This window comes from Mustela erminea, chromosome 1, assembly GCF_009829155.1.
Source record: "Mustela erminea isolate mMusErm1 chromosome 1, mMusErm1.Pri, whole genome shotgun sequence".
NCBI lineage: Eukaryota > Metazoa > Chordata > Mammalia > Carnivora > Mustelidae > Mustela > Mustela erminea.
The window spans coordinates 161,694,876-161,713,943 of NC_045614.1; the positions used below are offsets into that span (position 1 = coordinate 161,694,876).

Consider the following 19,068-nt stretch of genomic DNA (forward strand, 5'->3'; position numbering starts at 1 on the left):
TCTGTCTTGATAATTGCACATGTGCCACCCTGGGCTGCTGTCAGGACATCTAAAGCCATCCTATTTATCTCTTAAGGGAGGGGACTCTCCAGGGCAGGGGTCTTTCAACTTCTTCTGTGTTTACCATTTATTTGTGCCTATCTTTTTTAGAATGCCTTGTTTTGATATTCCAACTTTTAGCTTGTTCATTTTATCCATTCTACTCTCAATCTTTATTTCACTTTTTTTTAAAGATGTTGTTTATTTGTAGAGAGCAAGTTCATGTGCAGGAGCGTGGTGGGGGGGTGGGGGGGTGAGGACGGGTCCCGGCAGGTAGGGCAGAAGAAGAAAGAGAAGCAGACTCCCCACTGAGCAGGGAGCCTGGCATGACTTGGGCTGGAACCCAGGACCTGGAGAGCAAGACCTGCTCCAAAAGCAGCCGTTTAACAGATGGAGCCATCCAGGTGCCCCATTTTTTCATTTATTTTTTTATGTTCTATATCCCCAGTTGATTTTTCTTCATGATGGGTTATTGCTTCATGTTTCCGATATTTTCGCTTATCATTTTTAGTATACTTATTAGACTACTTTTAAATGATTCTTCTGTCTGGTCCATGGATTCTGCTTCTTGGGGTAACAGTGATCAGGTGTGTCTTTTGATGGCAGATGGTACTTTTGTTCCTCAGGAGTCTTCCGGATGCTGCCCGTGAGCTCACATTGCCCTTAAGTAAATTGCTACCTTGATTACAAATACAAAGTTAGGAAAGGGGGAAAATGCCTCATGCCTCAGGCCCCAGTTTGGATTGCACAATACTGTGTTGAGGCAGGTGGTCTTTGGAATTACAAACTGGGCTCTGTTAACTCCTACCCCTCCAGTCCACCTCCTGCCCCTAGGCCTCAATTTTTGTTAACAGCCTCATCTCCAGGCTGTCATCATGCAAAGAGACTCAGAGGTGGGAGCCTGAGGCCGCTGGGGCGCTCACGCTGAGAGGAGGAAATGCCTGGGTGCCTGAAAGTCCAGTCAGTGTTATCTCGGGCTCCTCACTCACTGCCCTAGATTTGGTAGGCTACTTCATTCCAGCTCTGAGCTGATTTCTGTTGTTTTCCTGCCTCTACGTGTCTCTGGTACAGCAGTGGTAGCCCAGGGTGGTGTGGGGAACCGAAGAGGCAAAGCCTAGCAGCCCCCTTGTAAACCTATGTCCCCGCTCCCACTCTCAATCCCAGACAGGGACCTGACCACCTTCCATCTCTCTCCAGGAATTCCCTCCCAGTTTTATTTCAGTTTTTTGGTTTTCATCAACCTTCCTCTCTTGCTTTTGTGGCGACTTCGAGGTAAGTGTTCAGCTGCCATGTTCATGTGATGTCTTTCCAGAAACAGAAAACTCACCAGTGGCTGTTAGTCAACAGGGCTCCTACAGGACACATTAGCCCCTTTAGGAGACTCAGGCTCATTTCCTTTACTGATTCTTGTTTTGTTTTGTTTTGGTAATATTTAAAGTCTTTAAAAATCATATGCTGAATCCTAATATATAAAATAGATAAGATCCATGATGCTCTTACTGAAGAAGGAATGGAGACCCAGGATTTTGCCTCTTATAAGCAGTGCTGCCCCCTCATGGGGATCCCATAGCAATCTCTATGGAAGCCTAGAACTGCAGAGAACAGTTTGAAAGCCACACCCCAAACCATTAGAGGGTGACAATATCTACAGTTTCTTTTGTTTTTGTCTTTCCTTGTTAATTAACAATGCATTATATGGATATGACGCCTTATTTCTTTTCTCACTAAATGCATGACTTTTTTTTCTTGCTTCTGCTGGTAAGAAAGAATAAGATTAAGTTGGGTGGTCCCAAGGTTTATTAGCCTTCGTAATTTTTATATGGTTGACAGAATCTGTAGAACCTATCCCATCTTAGCTAAAGCTCAGCCTTAGGCAATATCCAACCGTTTTAGGGATTTAGATCCTCTAAATGAGTGTAAGGCAACAATCAACACGGGCCTCTAACTCCTGGCTTCTGAAAACACTGTATCAGTGTGGGCATCAGAGCCAGGGTCTCTCTGCTGGGGGAAGATTATTGGTTGGGAAGTGACAACTGCTCTTTCCTTCAACAATCACCCATCCATTTGATAAAACCACCCATCCAGCAAATACTTCGTGGGCATCCATATGCGAGCCCTTAAAAATTTGGGGTTTGGGTTCGCTCATTCCCATGTCACCCCTCCCCTCGTAAACTTCCCATCCCCCCACTCCCCTACCCCAACCCCTCTCCCACCTGCTGCTCAGATTCTAGCATCTTAAGCACAAGATAGGAAATTTGGCCCAGGGGATCAAAGAGCTTGTTCTTGAACTCATGGCTGTAGACTGTCAGAGTGGGCAACACTATCCCTAAAAGCCCTAGACGTCTACTGCCATTGCCAAGATAAACAACACAACCTTCTTAGGGCTTCCTCAAAGCTCCCACCTAACGGCTTCGACTCCATTCCATCCTGCGGGCCCCGTGAGCGAATGAAAGCCAGCCCCGCCTGCCGAGACGCTGCCCCGAAGAACGAAGTTTACGTTTGAAGCCACAAGACTAATTTGTTTATTAGGTGTGTTCTAGTAAGTTGAGGAGGGGGCATTTTTTGGCAAATAAATAAATAAATAATCAGACAAAAGGCGACTTTGGGGCCAAGGAGGAGCTCAGGAAGAGGAGGCGGAGTCTTTGCATAGTTCTACATGAACGCAAGGTGGCAGCAGTGGGCAACGCGGGTTTGCAGCTGAAATGCGGCACTTGCAAAAACCAGGAACAGGAGGCTTCGAGAAAGAGAAGGTCAGAAGGTGACTAACTATTTCTTTATCACAGAGACTGTGGTGTGGAACATTCGTCCTCTCTCCTGGGAGGCTGGAGGCGGCATCTTACATGATCTGCCTGGGCATCCCGTAGCCGGTCATGCCTGCCTGGGAGGCTCCCTTGTTGCTGCCCATCTGCAGGCCAATTACGTTCTGTCCCTGGCGAAGCTGCTCCTCTGAAAATCCTCTCCGATTCTGCTGAGCTTTCCTGGGCAGAGGAAGTGAGGGGAATCAGGTCATTCTGACAGTCTTCAAACCCTTTCCAGGATATGCAGTTACAATGGCCAGGGGTTGGGGGGGCGGGGGGGGGGGTGTTGTCGGTCACTGGCTAGAACACAAGATCACCAAATAGAATAGTAAGCCTTGTACTGAACTACAGTACTGATAGCAACTATGCTCCTACTCTGGGCTATGCTCCTACCCTGGGCTATGGTCCTACCCTAGGCTATGGACCTACCCTGGGCTATGGTCCTACCCCGGCTATGGTCCTACCCTGGGCTATGCTCCTACCCTGGCCGTGGCCCTATCATGAGCTACGTGCCTACTCCAAGTAAGCTGCATGATACATGAGCTCTCTATTCCTTAGAACCCAGATGATCTTTTAGAATTTGCATGAAAGAATTAGGGGTACCTCCTTGAAGACTTCACTCTCAGATAACTTTCCTGTCACCCACTCCACAGTTACCTCAAGCCCTTGTGCAAATTACCAACAGCCCTTCTTACAAAGCAGGTCATTAATCCCAATCCACCTTTCCCTGTGTCGGTCCAAGTATTCATGCTCCCGTTTTAGAGCCACAGGATCTAGGAGTCAAGGAGAAAATGCTTCGTACTCTTCACCAGAGGTCAGCAAGCTTCAGTAAAGAGCCAGATAGTAGGTAATTTTGGTTTTGTGGGTCATACAAACCATGGTATGTCACTAACAAAGTGGAGACTAAAACCAGAGTTTCCACTGGCCAGTATCTAGGAGGTTTTTGGGCCAGATTCATTTAAACTTGTACTTTTTTATAACTGTCTAGAAGAAGAAGGAAGGAGTAGGGAAATGAAGGGTCAGTTATCTTCTACAAAGTGCTCTTTTGTCGTCATCACGCACTGAGCTACTGGGTTGAGTTTATGTTCGCTTGCTTCCCCCCACCCCTGAAAATAGCAACAACAGCCGCAAAATAAATCCTTTACTGACATGACCACATAAGACGTTATCCAGACCAGGCCACCCTTGAAAGTGAAAGTGACCATTATCAATAAGCTCACTGGGACAACAGGCACAAACCAGGACACATTCTCTCATCGAGAGCAAGAATAAATGATAGATAATAGATAAATCGATAAATGAGTTGACTTGGGGCTTCTTAGATCATAATAAAACCAAGTTCAGAGCTCAAGCTCTCTCTGAGAAGGCCAGCCAGTCCTGCTCGGCCTCTTGAGAAAGAGCATGGCCCAAGCCCGAGGGTCCCAGTATCTAGCAGGAAACATTCAACCAAGTCTGCCCTGGGTGGGCTGTTGGCCTCATGGCAGCATGGGTCTTTCCTCACTCTCAGGAATCAGCTGGGGGACCAGGAGTGCTTGCCCCTAAGGACTTTATGTCATAACAATCTCTGAGGCTTCAGATGCTCTCTCTGGTAGGATCTTCCTCTGCTGGGGGTCAGCGGGGTACAAAGAGGCAGGAAGTGATACTCACCTGTGAAACCAGGATGGCTCTCCCCGATAACAGCCATCATCCTTGGTGACCGCGACGCTGCCGAGAGCCATCAGGGTCCTCTGCACAGCTGCCATGTCCTTCCCTGCAAGCCAACAGAGAAATGAAGGCCAAGCCTGTGTCAGGGCTGAGGAATCTGGAAGGATGGGGCTGGCCCTCTGGAAAGGAAGTTCTGAAGGAGGCTGTCGGCGATCCCCATCCCAGGGAGGGGGACAGCAAACACTTCTCCAAGCCCCGACGATAACTGTAGCAGAACTTCCCAGGAGGGATCAAAAAATCACCTTCCTACTCTCTGTGTGACTTGCCCAGTTTCTCATCCTTTCACAGTTGCCATATGAGTAAAACATTCCAAACTCCTCTCTGTTCAGACACAGGGAGGTCCCTGCCCTAGGCAGAGGCCCTCGCCTCTGTGGGTTCTAGAGGCTGTGGCAAGGGGAAAGCCTGTGGCTAGGCTTGCGAGCTGGTCCAAAGAAGAGGATTTTCTTCTGGACTGAAAGGGGGGGCGGGGAGGAAACTAGAAAGAAGTTGTTTTGGATGACTTAAATGCGACAAACCCCACGTGGCTCCTCTCTTTCACCTTCTCTGGGTTAACCGGGTCTAAAGTCACCCACGTGCCTCCCATGGAGGACTCACTTGGCTCGGGCTGGAGACGCGCATGCGAAGGAAAGCCAAGCAACACAGAAAGCGCTCGATGTGACACAACCGAGAGGCCCTTTACTTTGTGCAGCCTGGAAGGACCTCAACGGAGATGATACATAGCTGGCTTGTGGGGCGTGTGTGTGTGTGTGTGTGTGAGAGAGAGAGAGAGAGAGAGAGAGAGAGGTGTGTGTGTGTTGTCCCCCTTCACACAGTGGGAGAAGGAATACCGTTATCTGAAGAGCCCAGCGGCCCTGAACCCACAGAGAAGGCCACTGGCCCTATAAGTCAGCCTGTTCCTCCCGTCTTTCCACCTTTCCTCCCTTCCAGCTGACTGCCAGGCCCTGGACTGGGAAAGATGCTACCGTGCGGTCAGCGCCGACTGAGAACCAGATCTGCGGAGTGTGGAGAGCAAAGCTCAAGGCACAGGGTTAGTTAGAAAGGAGAGCAGCCTTCAGCAGGGCAGGTAGGGGGGCGGGTCATGCTATGAAAGCTTGTGATCTCTCTCTCTCCCTCTGTCAAATAAATAAAATCCTTTTTTTTTTTAATTTTTTTTTTTTTTAATTTGACACAGAGAGAGAGAGAGATCACAAGTAGGCAGAGAGGCAGACAGAGAGGGGGGAGGAAGTAGGCTCTCTGCCTAGCAGAGAGCCTGATGCGGGACTCGATTCCGGGACCCTGAGATTATGACCTGAGCTGAAGGCAGAGGCTTAACCCACTGAACCACCCAGGCACCCCAAATAAATAAAATCTTTAAAAGAAAAGAAAGAAAGAAATATTAGAAGGCCCTCCTTGGGAGCCCCTGGGGGGGCTCAGTCTGTGAAGCCTTTGATGTTCAGTCTCAGCTCAGGTCGAGATCTCAGGCTCCATGCTTAGCAGGGAGTCTGCTTGAGATCCACTCCCTCTGCTCCCTCCTCCATTCATGCACTCACCCCCTCTCACTCTCAAATAAATAAATCTTTAAAAAAAAAAAAAAAAGGCCCACTTTGCACTGAGTGAACCATCTGTGGTCTTCCCAGCCGGGCTGCTGCAGCTCGGTCACCAGGGAATACAGAATTACAGGGGAGAGGCAGACGGAGAGCAAGACCGGAGTAAAACTCTCATGAAACAAACCATTAAGGCCCACAGAGGAGGCTCCATTCAGGATGTGCATCTATTCCACGAGGAGAGAGAGACAGCAGATCCTCCTTCCCTCACTTTTCTTCTGCACCCCATTAACCGCAGGGCGATTTCCGGGATTCTGAGGCCGGGGCGGTTGGCAGACAGCTGCCGGAGGCAGAGCTGTCAGAGGAGAGTCCCTGGGTGCAAGGAGCGGCTGGGGGTGGGGGTGGGGTGGTGAGGTCAGAGCGTGTGGCAGCAGATGGGCGGAGGAGGGCACGGGGAACAGTGAGACACGAGAGCAAGCCCGGAGGTGGTTATGAGAGTGACTTCTCTCCACAGATAAAAAAGCTTTTCTTTAGTCATCACTGTGTAATGCGATCCTTTTTTTTGACTAGAGCTGTAGTGATAATATTCTGAAGCATCACTCTGGAAAGAGATAGGGAGAGGGTCTGCTTTTTAAATAGCGAGCCAGTGAAGCGAGCCTAGAACAATGATTAAACACAGGGAGATTCAGGAAGGTTAGTTCCTGAAGCACTTAGCTCGGCTCTGTGCAGGGAGCACACAGGATGTCTGTTCCTGCTGGATGGAAAGAGCAGGTCTGCTGGGCCCTGGCGCTGGGGCACTGTGCAGCCTGACACCCAGCAAGTCAGCCACAGATACGTCCCCGCGGCCACGGGCACAGCCGCGAGCTGTGTTCATCCACACACCCAGCCCCCTTCCCGAGTCACTAGCTGGTGTGCATACCGCATGGACCCAGGCAAGAAAGAGGGAAAAATGTTGGGGGCAACGGTAAGACATCCAGTAGCCCACCCACCCTCACCCTGGAGAGTGGAAGAGGGAGCAACAACATGAATGGGGCAGAAGAAGCTAGAGAAGGAGTTCCGCATTTGACAGGGACATGCTGGAGAAGTTTTTCTTTTTCTTTCTTTCTTTTTTTTTTTAGTTTGACAGAGATCACAAGTAGGCAGAGAGGCAGGCAGAGAAGGAGATGGGGAAGCAGACTCCCCACTGAACAGAGAGTCCGATGCAGGGCTCAATCCCAGGACCCTGAGATCATGACCTTAGCCGAAGGCAGAGGTTTTAACCCACTGAGCCACCCAGGCGCCCCTGGAGAAGTTTTTCTCAAGAAAGTTCCCAAAGAGAGAGATTTGCTATAAATTCAAGGCTAGACACCTTATTATACATGACATAAACCCAATGGAATGGATATTATTGCCTCTGGCGTACGGATGGGAAACCTAATTCAGGGAGGTTATTGAACCTGCCCAGTCACTCAGCAAGTAAACCAGAGCCTGACTCTGGCTCAGGTGTCAGAATGCAAAGTCTGCAAACAGTCCACCAGGCCACCATCTCCCGTGGGTCCCCATCACAGGCTGGTTGGGGTGCCACGTTCCTCGGTGATCAGAGATGATCTGAAGGGGTGGCAGTGGCTGCTTCAGTGCCAAGGCTAGAGGGAATGCACAGGGGGACAAAACTGGGTCACAGTCCTTGGTCCCTATTAGCGCAAGGGTACCGACCCTTGGTAAAGACTTTCAGTGTTTTTGTCTGGAACAATTTCTCCAGGTCTCAACTCAAATAAGGTTATAGCAAGAGGAAGAGTTGGCGGGGGTAGAGTCCCCCATCAGCGTGCCAGTCAAGTTCCTCATTGCCAAGATTCTAAGTAACACTATGAACAGAAATCTGCCTCTCTACCTTGTCTAGCTGGCTTTCCTGACGTGTCTGGTTGGCTTTCTAACAGACGTTCCTTATGAGGAGCTCCAGCATTCTCGGATTGGTGGAATGGTCTGAGGGTCTTTTTCTAGCCTCCTGTCTCTTATCAGTTCAGAATTCCAGATCCCATGCTGCTGGAGAGAAGGGGCCATTTGCAAAGACTTTCTGTAACTTGGGGTCACATACTCAATGTCTAGAGGAACAACGAGGTCAAGGAGCATCTGTGAATCTTGTCACCACCTGCCTAGAACATGACACTTCAGGAGTTTTTCCAAGCCTCTTGGACTACTTATGAGATGCTGTGGGGGAGATCTCCTCAAAAATATGAATTTTGACATCACTCCCCTGAGAGATGGGAAATTCGGCAGGCATGGGGTGGAAGCTCTGGAATTTCATATTTTTAATCATCTCCCTAGGCAGTGTATACCATCGGATAAGTTTGAGAAACATGATGACTCTCAAACTAGACTGTTCTTAACAGTTCAGATTCTAGAGCGATCTCCTGGGATGATTCTGATACAGCCAGATGGATAGGCACCCCTGCCCTGGCACTTTGGTTTTCCTTTTTTTTTTTTAAGATATTATTTTTTATTTATTTGACAGACAGAGAGAGAGAGAGAGAGAGAGATCACAAGTAGGCAGCGTGAGAGGGGAAGCAGGCTTCCTGCTGAGCAGAGACCCTGATGCGGGGCTCGATCCCAGGACCCTGAGATCATGACCTGAGCTGAAGGCAGAGGCTTAACCCACTGAGCCACCCAGGCGCCCTAGTTTTCCGGTTTTTAAAAAACATCCTCATGTCTGGCACATGGTAAGTTACTATGTAACATTCCTTAAGCAATAACTCCTCCTTCAGAGCTATCTTCCACAAAATCAAGTGGTAAAGTCAATAATTATAAGGGCTCTGATCGAAGTCGGGAGCCAGCTCAGAATCCTGGCACCACGCAATCTCTTTGCTCCCTGATAGCTACCAAAGATATTTGGCAAGACAACTTGAAAACCACTGCTGAAGGCTTTTCTTCCAAGAAAAAAAAGAACGGTCTTAAAAGTGCTGGGGATTTTCTAGATGCTGAGTCCTTAGTGGTGACCTAAAAATGAGACCACTGGTCATTAAAAGGGGAAGTGACACAGGGAGTACGAGGCACCAGGTCCACGAACATCTCAGCGTTGTTTTTTTGTTTGTTTGTTTTTTTAAAGATTTTTATCTATTTATTTAATAGAGAGAGATCACAAGTAGGCAGAAGGCAGGCAGAGAGAGAGGGGGAAGCAGGCTCCCCGCTGAGCAGAGAGCCCGATATGGAGCTCGATCCCAGGACCCTGAGATCATGACCTGAGCTGAAGGCAGAGGCTTAAACCACTGAGCCACCCAGGCGCCCCACATCTCAGCATTTTGATCTGGCAACGAGGACTCTTCTAGCCTCCTCTTGTGGGAGGGGCTGATATGAGAGTTGGAATTGTGGAAAATGAGACAGTGGTGCGGCACAGTAGCCTCCCTCATCTCAGCTGGCCAGCCTCTCCTCAGAGAGTCTCCACATCTGCATGTGCCCTTTCTCCTGCCTTATCACAGAATGTGTTTCCCCAGGTGTGGTCTTGCCCTCCTGACTATGAAATGATAACCTCTGAGGGCCAGGGCCAAGGGTGCTGTATTGTCAGGTCCCTGCCCACCCCCAACTGGGATTTTTTTTTTTTTTTTTTAAACCCAGTGTGGGGCTTGAACTCGAGACCCTGAGATAAAGACCTGAGCTGAGATCAAGACCTGAGCTGAGATCAAGAGTTGGATGCTGGGGCACCTGGGTAGCTCAGTGGTTAAACCCTCTGCCTTCGGCTCAGGTCATGATCTCAGGGTCCTAGGATCAAGTCCCACATCGGGCTCAAGCCTGCTTCCCCCTCTCTCTCTCTGCCTGCCTCTCTGCCGATTTATGATCTTTGTCTGTCAAATAAATAAATAAAATCTTAAAAAAAAAAAAAAAAGAGTTGGATTCTTAACTGAACCACCCAGGTGTCCCATCACCAGGAATACTTAAACAAGGATTTTCTCTCTCTTGATTTTTGTTTATTACTTTCATGATATCTTATGTATGTCTTTGGGAAGAAAAATAATTGGAAGGGTGAAAGAGAAATAAAAATGACCAGAGAAAGGTCATTTGGGTGGATGAAATCAGACTGGACATTCTACTTTCAATACTGAAAGGTTTTTTTACAGTTTATAGTCCAAACTCTTTGCTTCAGAGCTACTTCCATTTTTTTTCTTTTCTTTTCTTTTTTATTTTTAATTTTGTTATTCCTGGAATCTTTGTTATTCCTGAAATACTGACCTTTTTCATCTTTCTGGAACCATTTCTTATTTCCCTGAGTAATAACTTAGGCATGACCCCAGTTCTCTACTCAAGGTGGAGGTCAAAGGAGAAATGTCAGAGAACAGAAAGGGCCTGCTCTGTGAGTTTTATACATTTTTGTTGCTTGCCTTCCTGGGGACACCCTGTCAGGCGGTGGTTCTCAAAGTGGGGTTCCCAGGCCAGCAGAAATAGCATCACCTATGAATTGGTATGAAATCCAAATTCCTGGGTCTTACCCCAGATTTAATGCCTCAGAAATTCTGGGGCTGTGTTTTCCTAAGCCTGCCAGGTGATTCTGATGGGCCCCGGAGGCTGGGAACCACTGCTGAAGAAAAACCCTGCCAAACAGGATCACGAGCAGCGCTTGTGGGAGCGGCGCTGGCGGCTGTTCCGATGGAAAAGGAAGCTGCTCGCAACAGGCATGTGGGATGACTCGGGTCACTACAGGTACCTCATAAGATCCCAAAATGTCTCTCAAGTTCAGTGAAATCTCATAGCTCTTGCTGTGAAGGAATGACACACACAGCAGCACCTCCCCGGAGAGTATATGTGGACATTCCAGGCAGTCCTACCCCCAATATACACCACACTCCTCCCTAACTCCTTGTCAGCATGAAAGGGAAACAGAGAGCCAGGGCAGAACCACACGTCCAGGACTCTTGTCAGTAGGACGGCTGAGAAAAGTCATCAGACTGCATTGATCTTTGAGTCTTGCCTGCTCGGGCATTCTAGAATTCTCCCTGCCTAAGGCTTGCTCACCCTGTGGTGATGCCAAGAAACCAAAAGGTTAGCTGCTGGTGGGCTTGTAATAGGGGAAGGAAGCCAACATGTATTGGGTGTCTATTAGCCAGGCATTGTGCTAGGCATTTTACACATTTAGTCCTTACAAGAAGACACTAGACCTACTTACAGAGAAGGAAACTGAGACTCTCAGAAGCGAAGCACTTAAACAAATTGACAAAGCTGGGATGTAGAAGTAGTTTCAACCCATCTGCCTGACTCCAAACCCATGCTCTTTCCACAAAGATCTCTGGGGTCTTGGGGCACCTGGGTGGCTCAGTGGGTTAAAAGCCTCTGCCTTCGGCTCAGGTCATGATCCCAGGGTCCTGGGATTGAGCCCCACATTGGGCTCTCTGCTTAGCAAGGAGCCTGCTTTCCTCTCTCTCTCTGCCTGCCTCTCTGCCTACTTGTGATCTCTGTCTGTCAAATAAATAAATAAAATCTTTAAAAAAAAAAAAAAAGATCTCTGGGGTCTGGAATTGGCAAAGCCACATACTGCATGGAAAGACATCAGGAGAGTAATGACCACGAAATGGAAAAAAGACAAAAAGGAGACGTGCAAAGCCAGCTCCTCCGTGATGGAGAATGGCCGATGCAGTGAAGACACCACCGATGACAGAGAGAAAATGTCATCCAGGCAACCCCACCAGCTTCTGCCTGAAACCATTCCCAAACCATCTGTTCCAAGACAGAACATGCGCCTTTCTAGCCTTGCTCCTCCCGCCCTCATTGTCCATTTCTCCTACAAAAGAACAGGCCAATGACAACAGTATTTTCTTTCTTTTTTTTTAAAGTTTTTTTTTTTTTTTTTTAATTTGACAGAGAGATCACCAGTAGGCAGAGAGGCAGGCAGAGAGAGGGAAGCAGCCTCCCCGCTGAGCAGAGAGCCTGATGTGGGACTCGATCCCATGACCCTGAGATCATGACCTGAGCCGAAGGCAGAGGCTTTAACCCACTGAGCCACCCAGGCACCCTGACAACAGTCATTTTCACACTGCCACCATACATTATGTTCAACGATCACCCGCCACTACACTAAGTACTTTGTAATACATCACCCCATTCCATACTCATGTCAACCCTGTGAAATAGACACTATTACCCCATTTTACAGCTGAGAAAGTCGAAGCTTGGAAAAGTTCACTGAGAGGTGGTGGAGCTGAGATGTGAATGAGGCAGTCTAATTTCTGACTCAGAAATCTATATTCTACCAGCTTCCAGGGTAAGTTTCCTTTGAGTCTTTCTGACCAGCACATTCCCTAGCTCTCACATGTTCTCTCTCATTCTCTCTCTGTCTCTGTCTCTCTCACACATCTCCTTTTCCTGCTCCTCCCTTTTCTCCTTCTCACTTTCCCTCCACAGGAAAGACACTGACGTTGCTCTCCTGAGTCATGGGCAGCTGAGACACCCCTTCCGGGTGCCCGTGGCAAATCCGGAACCTGCCAGGCATTGACCTTCCATCATCCAAGAGAACGACTTCTCCCGTCTTCTAAGCGGCCCTCAGCCCTCGCTTCTTCCTCAGCCCTGAAAGGGATGGCTCACCCCCAGCTTCCTCCCAGGGGAACCTTAGTAGCTTTGTCTCTAATATCCCTGTGCTTGGGTTGTTTTCTGGGCCATTCAGCCTTGGGGTCCTTTTCAAAGCCCTGAACCTTTTATTCTGGTAGCTCCCAAGTCCATTTCAAACATTCGACTGTGCCTCTAAAAGGGGTTTCAGGACAATGGGTCCACCCGGGGCCCCTGCCTCTCTAAAAAACAGAACCCCAAATGAGAAGGCACTTGGCAAGCCTGGGCTCCTGCGGCTTTATTCATCTACAACATCAGAGCCCCATGGAGTCACTGGGTGGCCAAGGAGCAGGAGGCAGAGGAGGAAAAGAAGTCCCCAGGCGAAGAGCGCTGGACTGGCGGCAGCCACAGCCACCACAGCCACAGGGCATGGAATCAGTGGTGAATAGCAATAAACTGAAAACCACCAGCAGAATGCTGGGAAAATGTGGCAGGGAGCTAAGCAAACGGCTAATTCAATAGCTGTATATATAAACACGCACACCCTCATAGGCATGCAGACATATGCCAGCCCTCCGGTTGCTCCTGCCCAAACATGAGCCACAGTGGGCTCAGGCAGAAAGGACCCAGTCTCATCCCTCGGTCCACTCTGCTGTCTGACGGGTCTCACCCTGGCTTTTCTCGAGGCAGCTCTGCCCCTCCCTTCTCTGCCCGGAGCCACCTGCCTTACCACCCCTCGCCCAATGGTACAGTAACCAGCCCTGGCCTGAGCCTCTGTCAGTGATCCTGAACATCCCCTATAATGCTTAGGACTCCTCCTGACCTCAGTCCTCAGTGCCCCATGGAGGGGGCTGCCGGAGGCCATTTGGACACCCCTAAGCATCCACTTTCCTTTGTCAGCCATGCCCACCTACATACCAGATCAGCCACAACACCTCAGAGGGAGTCCCCTTCTTTGCCTCTTGAGGTCCATACATTTTCCCCCCAGGGATGAGACTCCTGAGTGTCTGCCTCATCTCCTGTTTTCTAGCAGCATTAACCTGGCCTGGAGGCCGCCTGTCCACTACCCTACCTTCGGCTGCCACAGTCAGTCTCCCTCTTGCTTCTCGGCCTCCCTTTCCCTTCAGAAGTATGAACATACAGGGCTGGGGCCGGCAGTGTAGACCGCCCCCTGCTTTGTACTCAGGGATCCAGTGCTCCCTCGAACCCTTCTCTTCACTGCCAGCGCCTCCTGGAGGTAAACTTCCCCTGCGTGGTCTTGGATAAACGTGCAAAGGCAAGCCTCAGTCACGTAAAGACAGTGACGCACACTTGGGGTCCCCGTCTCCCACAGACCTCCCACTTTCTTCCTCTTCCTACACACTTTCTGTACCTGGGGGGCTCACTCTTCTATTCACAAGAACTGCCTAGTGCGGGGGCTCCATCCTTCTGTCCCACAGACCCCTGACTCCACCCGCTCATGTCCGTCTTCCTCAATCACTGTTGGGACTCAACAACCTGCTCCTGGTGCAGGTGAAGGAGACAGAGACGGTCAGAGCATGGCATGGCTTGCGGGTTGAGGCCCTATCCTCCCAGCACCAGAGAGACCAGCTTTGAGTCCCCACTCTGCTGCTAGTTCCTGGCCATATGGTGGAACAAGTAATTACAGGCAAGCTTCAGCATCGTCTTCTAGGAAATGGGAAAATTAACAACACCCCATAGAATTGTAGGAGGACTGATTGGCAATACACAGTAAAGGCCTTGCACCTGCTTCCTGCGTGGGAATCCGTCCACAGGCACCACTATCTTTATTGCTGGGAAAATCATCCTCGTTTTGATCTAAAGAGCAGAAACCAAGCCTCATCTGTGACATCCATGCGGACGTGGAGGTGAGCATTCCCAAAGTCCCACTCCAGTCCCAAAGGACCGGATATCTGAGTTCCTCCATAATGGCAAACACAGGTAACCTGACGGGGGTCTTGGGATTCTAATAACTGGATTGTGAAAGACACAGGAAATACCACTGCACTGGGTGTCCTATGGGTAGAACCACTGATAACACCTAGGGTCAGCGAGCACAAGGCTCTGTATCTCCAGAGCCTGGCTGGCTTCGCATGGGACAGTTGCACGGAGGGGCACACACATTTGGGCTCAAGGGGGACACGAGGCCCTATAACCATGGGTCTCAAATTCTCAGACACTGTCTCCAGTCACAACATTTTCCCTGATCACGGTGGTTAGTTAAATATGTCCAGAAATGGGATTTGATTTTTAATCCTCATAAGACTCCTTCAGTCAAGTCACAAATGTGAAAGAAAGAATCATGTGTCACACTTCCTGAGCGGAATATATATCTGGAAGGTGAGTCCCCAAGCCCTCTGACAATAGTTTAGTAAAAGGTCGGGGTGCTCTTGCTTTCTCAGATTGAATGACACAACTGCGCCTGGCGGCTTTGTCTGGAAGCCTGCCGCTGGTGAGTCAGAAGCATGCTTACCACCCCCCTTCTCTTCCAGGAGCTACCATTTGTTCTGCAAGAGTACGTTGTGGGAGGGGTCACGGGAACAAACGACATCCATGTAACCATTTTAGCCCTAGTTTGCTGAGGTCCCTGCCATGTCCTCGGGGTGTGTGTTCCCTCAGAGGAGGGGACTCTTTTCAATAGATCATCACAAAGGGGTAGGCTAACAGTGCCCCTGGGTCCCCAAAGCGAATAATCCCACCCCCCCATGCTCCCCGCCACAGGGGCACACACAGGCCTAGGGAAGAACACTGGGAGCAGGTTTCACAAAGAGAAGGACAAAGTAGAGGGGGAGGGGGGGCAATCCCAAAGGCCCAAGGGCTGTTTACCTTCCCACAGATCCACCGTCTGAAAAATGTCCGTGGTCCTGACGCCGTAGATCTCTGCAGCTTTTAGGAACTGGGAGATTTGCTCCATCTGCTTAAAAGCCATCTTTGACTCAGAGATCTTGGGAATGGGCTCCTGTCCTGGTGGGTATAGACTGTTTATCAGCTTGCACAGGACCTGAAAGGAGAAAGGGGAGACAAAATCAGGGTTTCCTTTTGTACGTATCCCATCACCGATGCAAGTGAATCCAGGCCCTACAGGGCGCAGCTTAGAGGTGTGGGCTGGAGCAAGTCTTGCACCCTAGGAAGGCACTGGCTCAGGGCTGGGTGGCCGAGTTCCCACGCCAAATCCCCAAGACCCAGGCGGCCTCACTCCCTGAGCTGCTCCAGACTAGCAGGTCCTGCAGCCTAGGAATCCCCTTCCCTCCTCGCTCCTCCCCTCCTTCCTCTGGGGGAGGGAAAGAATGTTTACAAATAGGGAAAAATGTGTGGTGAGACCGTGATTGCAGACTTTCAAGGGAGGGAGGGGAGGTCAAATAATAGAATCTATTACTATGTCTTCTATCAAAAGGCAGATCAGAATCAGGCTTCGGTAATTCGTCCTGTATGCGCCAATGATGTATAAAATAACTGAACCGAGTACCATCCTCCTAGTTACCCCTAACCCAAGTCCTGGGCAACCCGGCAGAAGCGGGGAGCAGCTGTTACGTAACAGTAAATCACAGCCTGCAGGGAAAAGCGGAGCTTGTGGGAATCAGCACTCCCCAGCCCCCAAACACACCAGAGCCTCTGATCAGAAAAGCAGTTTTCAAATAAGGATTCCCTTCAGTTTCTCGAGAACCCATGCATTCAACAGACATTCGGGAACCCCAGGGAGCAGGGCTCCCAGGCAGAAGGGAAGGATGGGAAGGTGTTTAGTCTCCCTGACCTCTTCCTTTGTTGTACTTTGTAACTAACCCATTTCCTGGGCGGGGAGGGGAAATAACCCTCCAAGAGCTGAGGGACCGAAAAGCTGGAGACAGGGAAGGGAAATCCTTATCTCTAGTCCCACTGGAAAAAGCAAAAAGGCTTCTAATTTGGCAACAACTCCAAAGGAAGCTGCCCTGTATCCGGTGGGCGCAGAATCCTCTAAGCCAGCTGGGGGAACTGTGCGGGAGCCGGCTCCTCAACCCTGAGGAATAAAGGCATGCCCGTGCCCACCCCGGGAGACACAGAGATTGGCAGCCACAGCCCCTCCCGCAGCCTCGCCTTGGAAGAGAAAGCCCTGGAGGGCTATCCCAGCCCACTGCCCCGGCAAGCCAGACCGCTGCGGCCTTACCGTCCCGTCCATTAACCATTGCTGAAAATGGGCCCGGCCTGGGGGCGGGTGCTCTATGTCCTCGGCGCACTGCAGGATGATCCAGTCCACCAGCTTGTTCTCCAGGTCCGCGTCGTACTTCTGCTCGATCTTCTCCTGCACCTCTCGGCTTAAGCCGTAGCTCGGGCCCCGGTTAGCCATCTCTGGAAGACAAGAGAGGACACGCGCGGCATCCACACAATAGCAGCGGCGGCCCCGGGCTCTCTGCGAGCGGGGCTGGGACGTGCGGGGCTGGGCGGTCTGGTCCAGCGGCAGCGGGAGCGGGCAGAAAAGCCGGGCGGGGTTTAAATCGAGGAGCCAATGAAGCCGCTGGGGTTTCACCTACCGACGCGAAAGAACAGCGCAGCCACGCGCGGGTGACTCTAGAATAAAGCCCCTGCTGGTCCAGGGGCGCCGGAACGCCCCTGTCGGTCCCGCCTATCGATGGGACGAGATGAGATGATATGAGATGATGCGCTCGGACTCACAGTCGAGGCCGAGCCCCCCCACCCCCGGCAGCCGCGGGGTGGGGGTGAGGGGGGGCGCTGGGTGGTGGTCGTGACTCCCCCTCTCCAGAAGCGCTTTGCAGAGGCAGAGACCCTGGGATGGGAGAGAGCAGGTCATTAACAGGCAGGAAGGCAGGCCGCCTGGACGTTCAGCGTCTGCTGCTGCGTGGCGCCTGGAAGAAGGGGGCACTGATTCGATTTTCTCCTGGCTGAGGAGGGTCAGGCCCGGGCCGTTGCTAAGAGCCGTGCAAAAAGCTCCGGCCCTCTCCTGTGTCACTCAAGCCCGCCCGCCTCCCTCCCGCTGAGAGCCGCACAATTCTTTCCCCTACTCTGGGGGAGAAGGGGCCGATTGTCTACACCCGACCAGCACACAGCTGCGGGGGGCCTGGGGGAGGGTCCATCCTGTCAGCTGTCCATCTGTCGGGATTGCCAAACCACTTTTCCTGTGCCCTGAGGTAACAGTTGTCGGGCTGGACCGGAGGGAGGGGCGGAGAGCCGCAACCATTCACTTGTGAAGCTGCCAGCCAGATTCCATCCAGAAACTTCCATCCTTGTGCGAAACTGTGGTGTCTCAGTTTGACTTATCCAAAGAATGTACCTTTTTAATGCTATTTTTAATCGAAAGATACTAGGAGCATGTTTCATCAATTAAACAGAGCTCAATGTCAATGTGCTAAGAGACTCGTGGAGTGAAAGGTGTTGATAAAGTGTGAGCATTTCATCTGTCTATTGTAGTTAAGGACCTGGCAGGCCCCACTGGCATGCTCCCCCCCGAGGGACTGAGTATTGGGTCAAACAAGACCTCAGGACAAATCAACTTAGAACCGGGTTGGCCTGAAAAAAAATTTTTTTTAAAGATTTTATTTATTTATTTGGCAAACAGAGATCACAAGTAGGCAGAGAGGCAGGCAGAGAGAGGGAGCAGAGAACCCAATGCGGGGCTCAATCCCAGGACCCTGAGATCATGACCTGAGCCGAAGGCAGAGGCTTAACCCACTGAGCCACCCAGGCGCCCCTGAAACTTTTATAACTGACAAAGAGCTGGGCAATCAGATTTCCTAGACTGTAAAGCACTTAGGCGGGTAAGGTCTCATTGGCGTTGTGTAGGTCTCTGGGTACTTTTCATGAGAAAATCACCCAAAAATATGTTCTTTTGGTTCGTTCAGCAAATATTTTTTGAGTGCTTAATTGTGCCAAGTACTGCACTGGAGAGGAATCAAATAGAGCTCTTTCCCCTGGAACGGTTTGCTCAGTTGACTCAGGCGTATTAGAGAAAGCAATTCTGGTACATGCAAAGATAATCTCAGTCCCAGTACAAAACTGGTTGGAAGCTCGGCAGGGAATGACTCCTTAAATAATACAGGTATTGAGAGAACTCTCCTGCCGGCTGGGGCCTGGACTAGTGGAAATGCAATCACTTGGTAGACATGTGGGCAGTCTGCCTGGGAGAAGACTTCGTGGTCAGTAGCTGAAGGCGTAGAGAGAGAACTCGGAAACACACAGGGTTGTAAGAGAGCCTGCTTTTAGAAGAGCACTGGGTTTAGCAAAAGGCACAGAAAGGACGGACTAATGCAGATCTTGGTGCTGCATGGAATCTTCAGTTGAAGCTCTGAAGACAACAAAAGTGTCTCTGTAGACTTGGGGGTTGGGGAGGAGTTTAGAGCAGGGAAATTTTCAGCGGAATTTCGGGAGTCACTGAGTTGTGTCTTGGGTGGAAGCAGTGGGTTCAGTTCCAACTTGCCACTAAAGGAACAGAGGCCCAAACAGAAGGCATGTCACTTTCTCTGTGGCTGGAATTGCTTGAAGGAAGAGGTTGGTTTGTTGTATAAAACTAGAAA

The 19,068-nt window shown here is 50.3% G+C and overlaps 1 protein-coding gene across 1 annotated transcript; it reads right to left on the minus strand.

Moving 5' to 3' along the window:
* Window positions 1-2,530: 2,530 nt before the first annotated feature.
* Window positions 2,531-17,047, minus strand: TAGLN3 (transgelin 3). Its single transcript, XM_032349292.1, has 4 exons — window positions 16,707-17,047; window positions 15,392-15,566; window positions 4,485-4,587; window positions 2,531-3,017 (listed from the first exon to the last, which is right to left on the minus strand). The coding sequence occupies exons 1-4, from the start codon at window positions 16,884-16,886 to the stop codon at window positions 2,876-2,878; spliced, it is 600 nt and encodes a 199-aa protein (XP_032205183.1). The 5' UTR covers window positions 16,887-17,047; the 3' UTR covers window positions 2,531-2,875.
* Window positions 17,048-19,068: the final 2,021 nt, after the last annotated feature.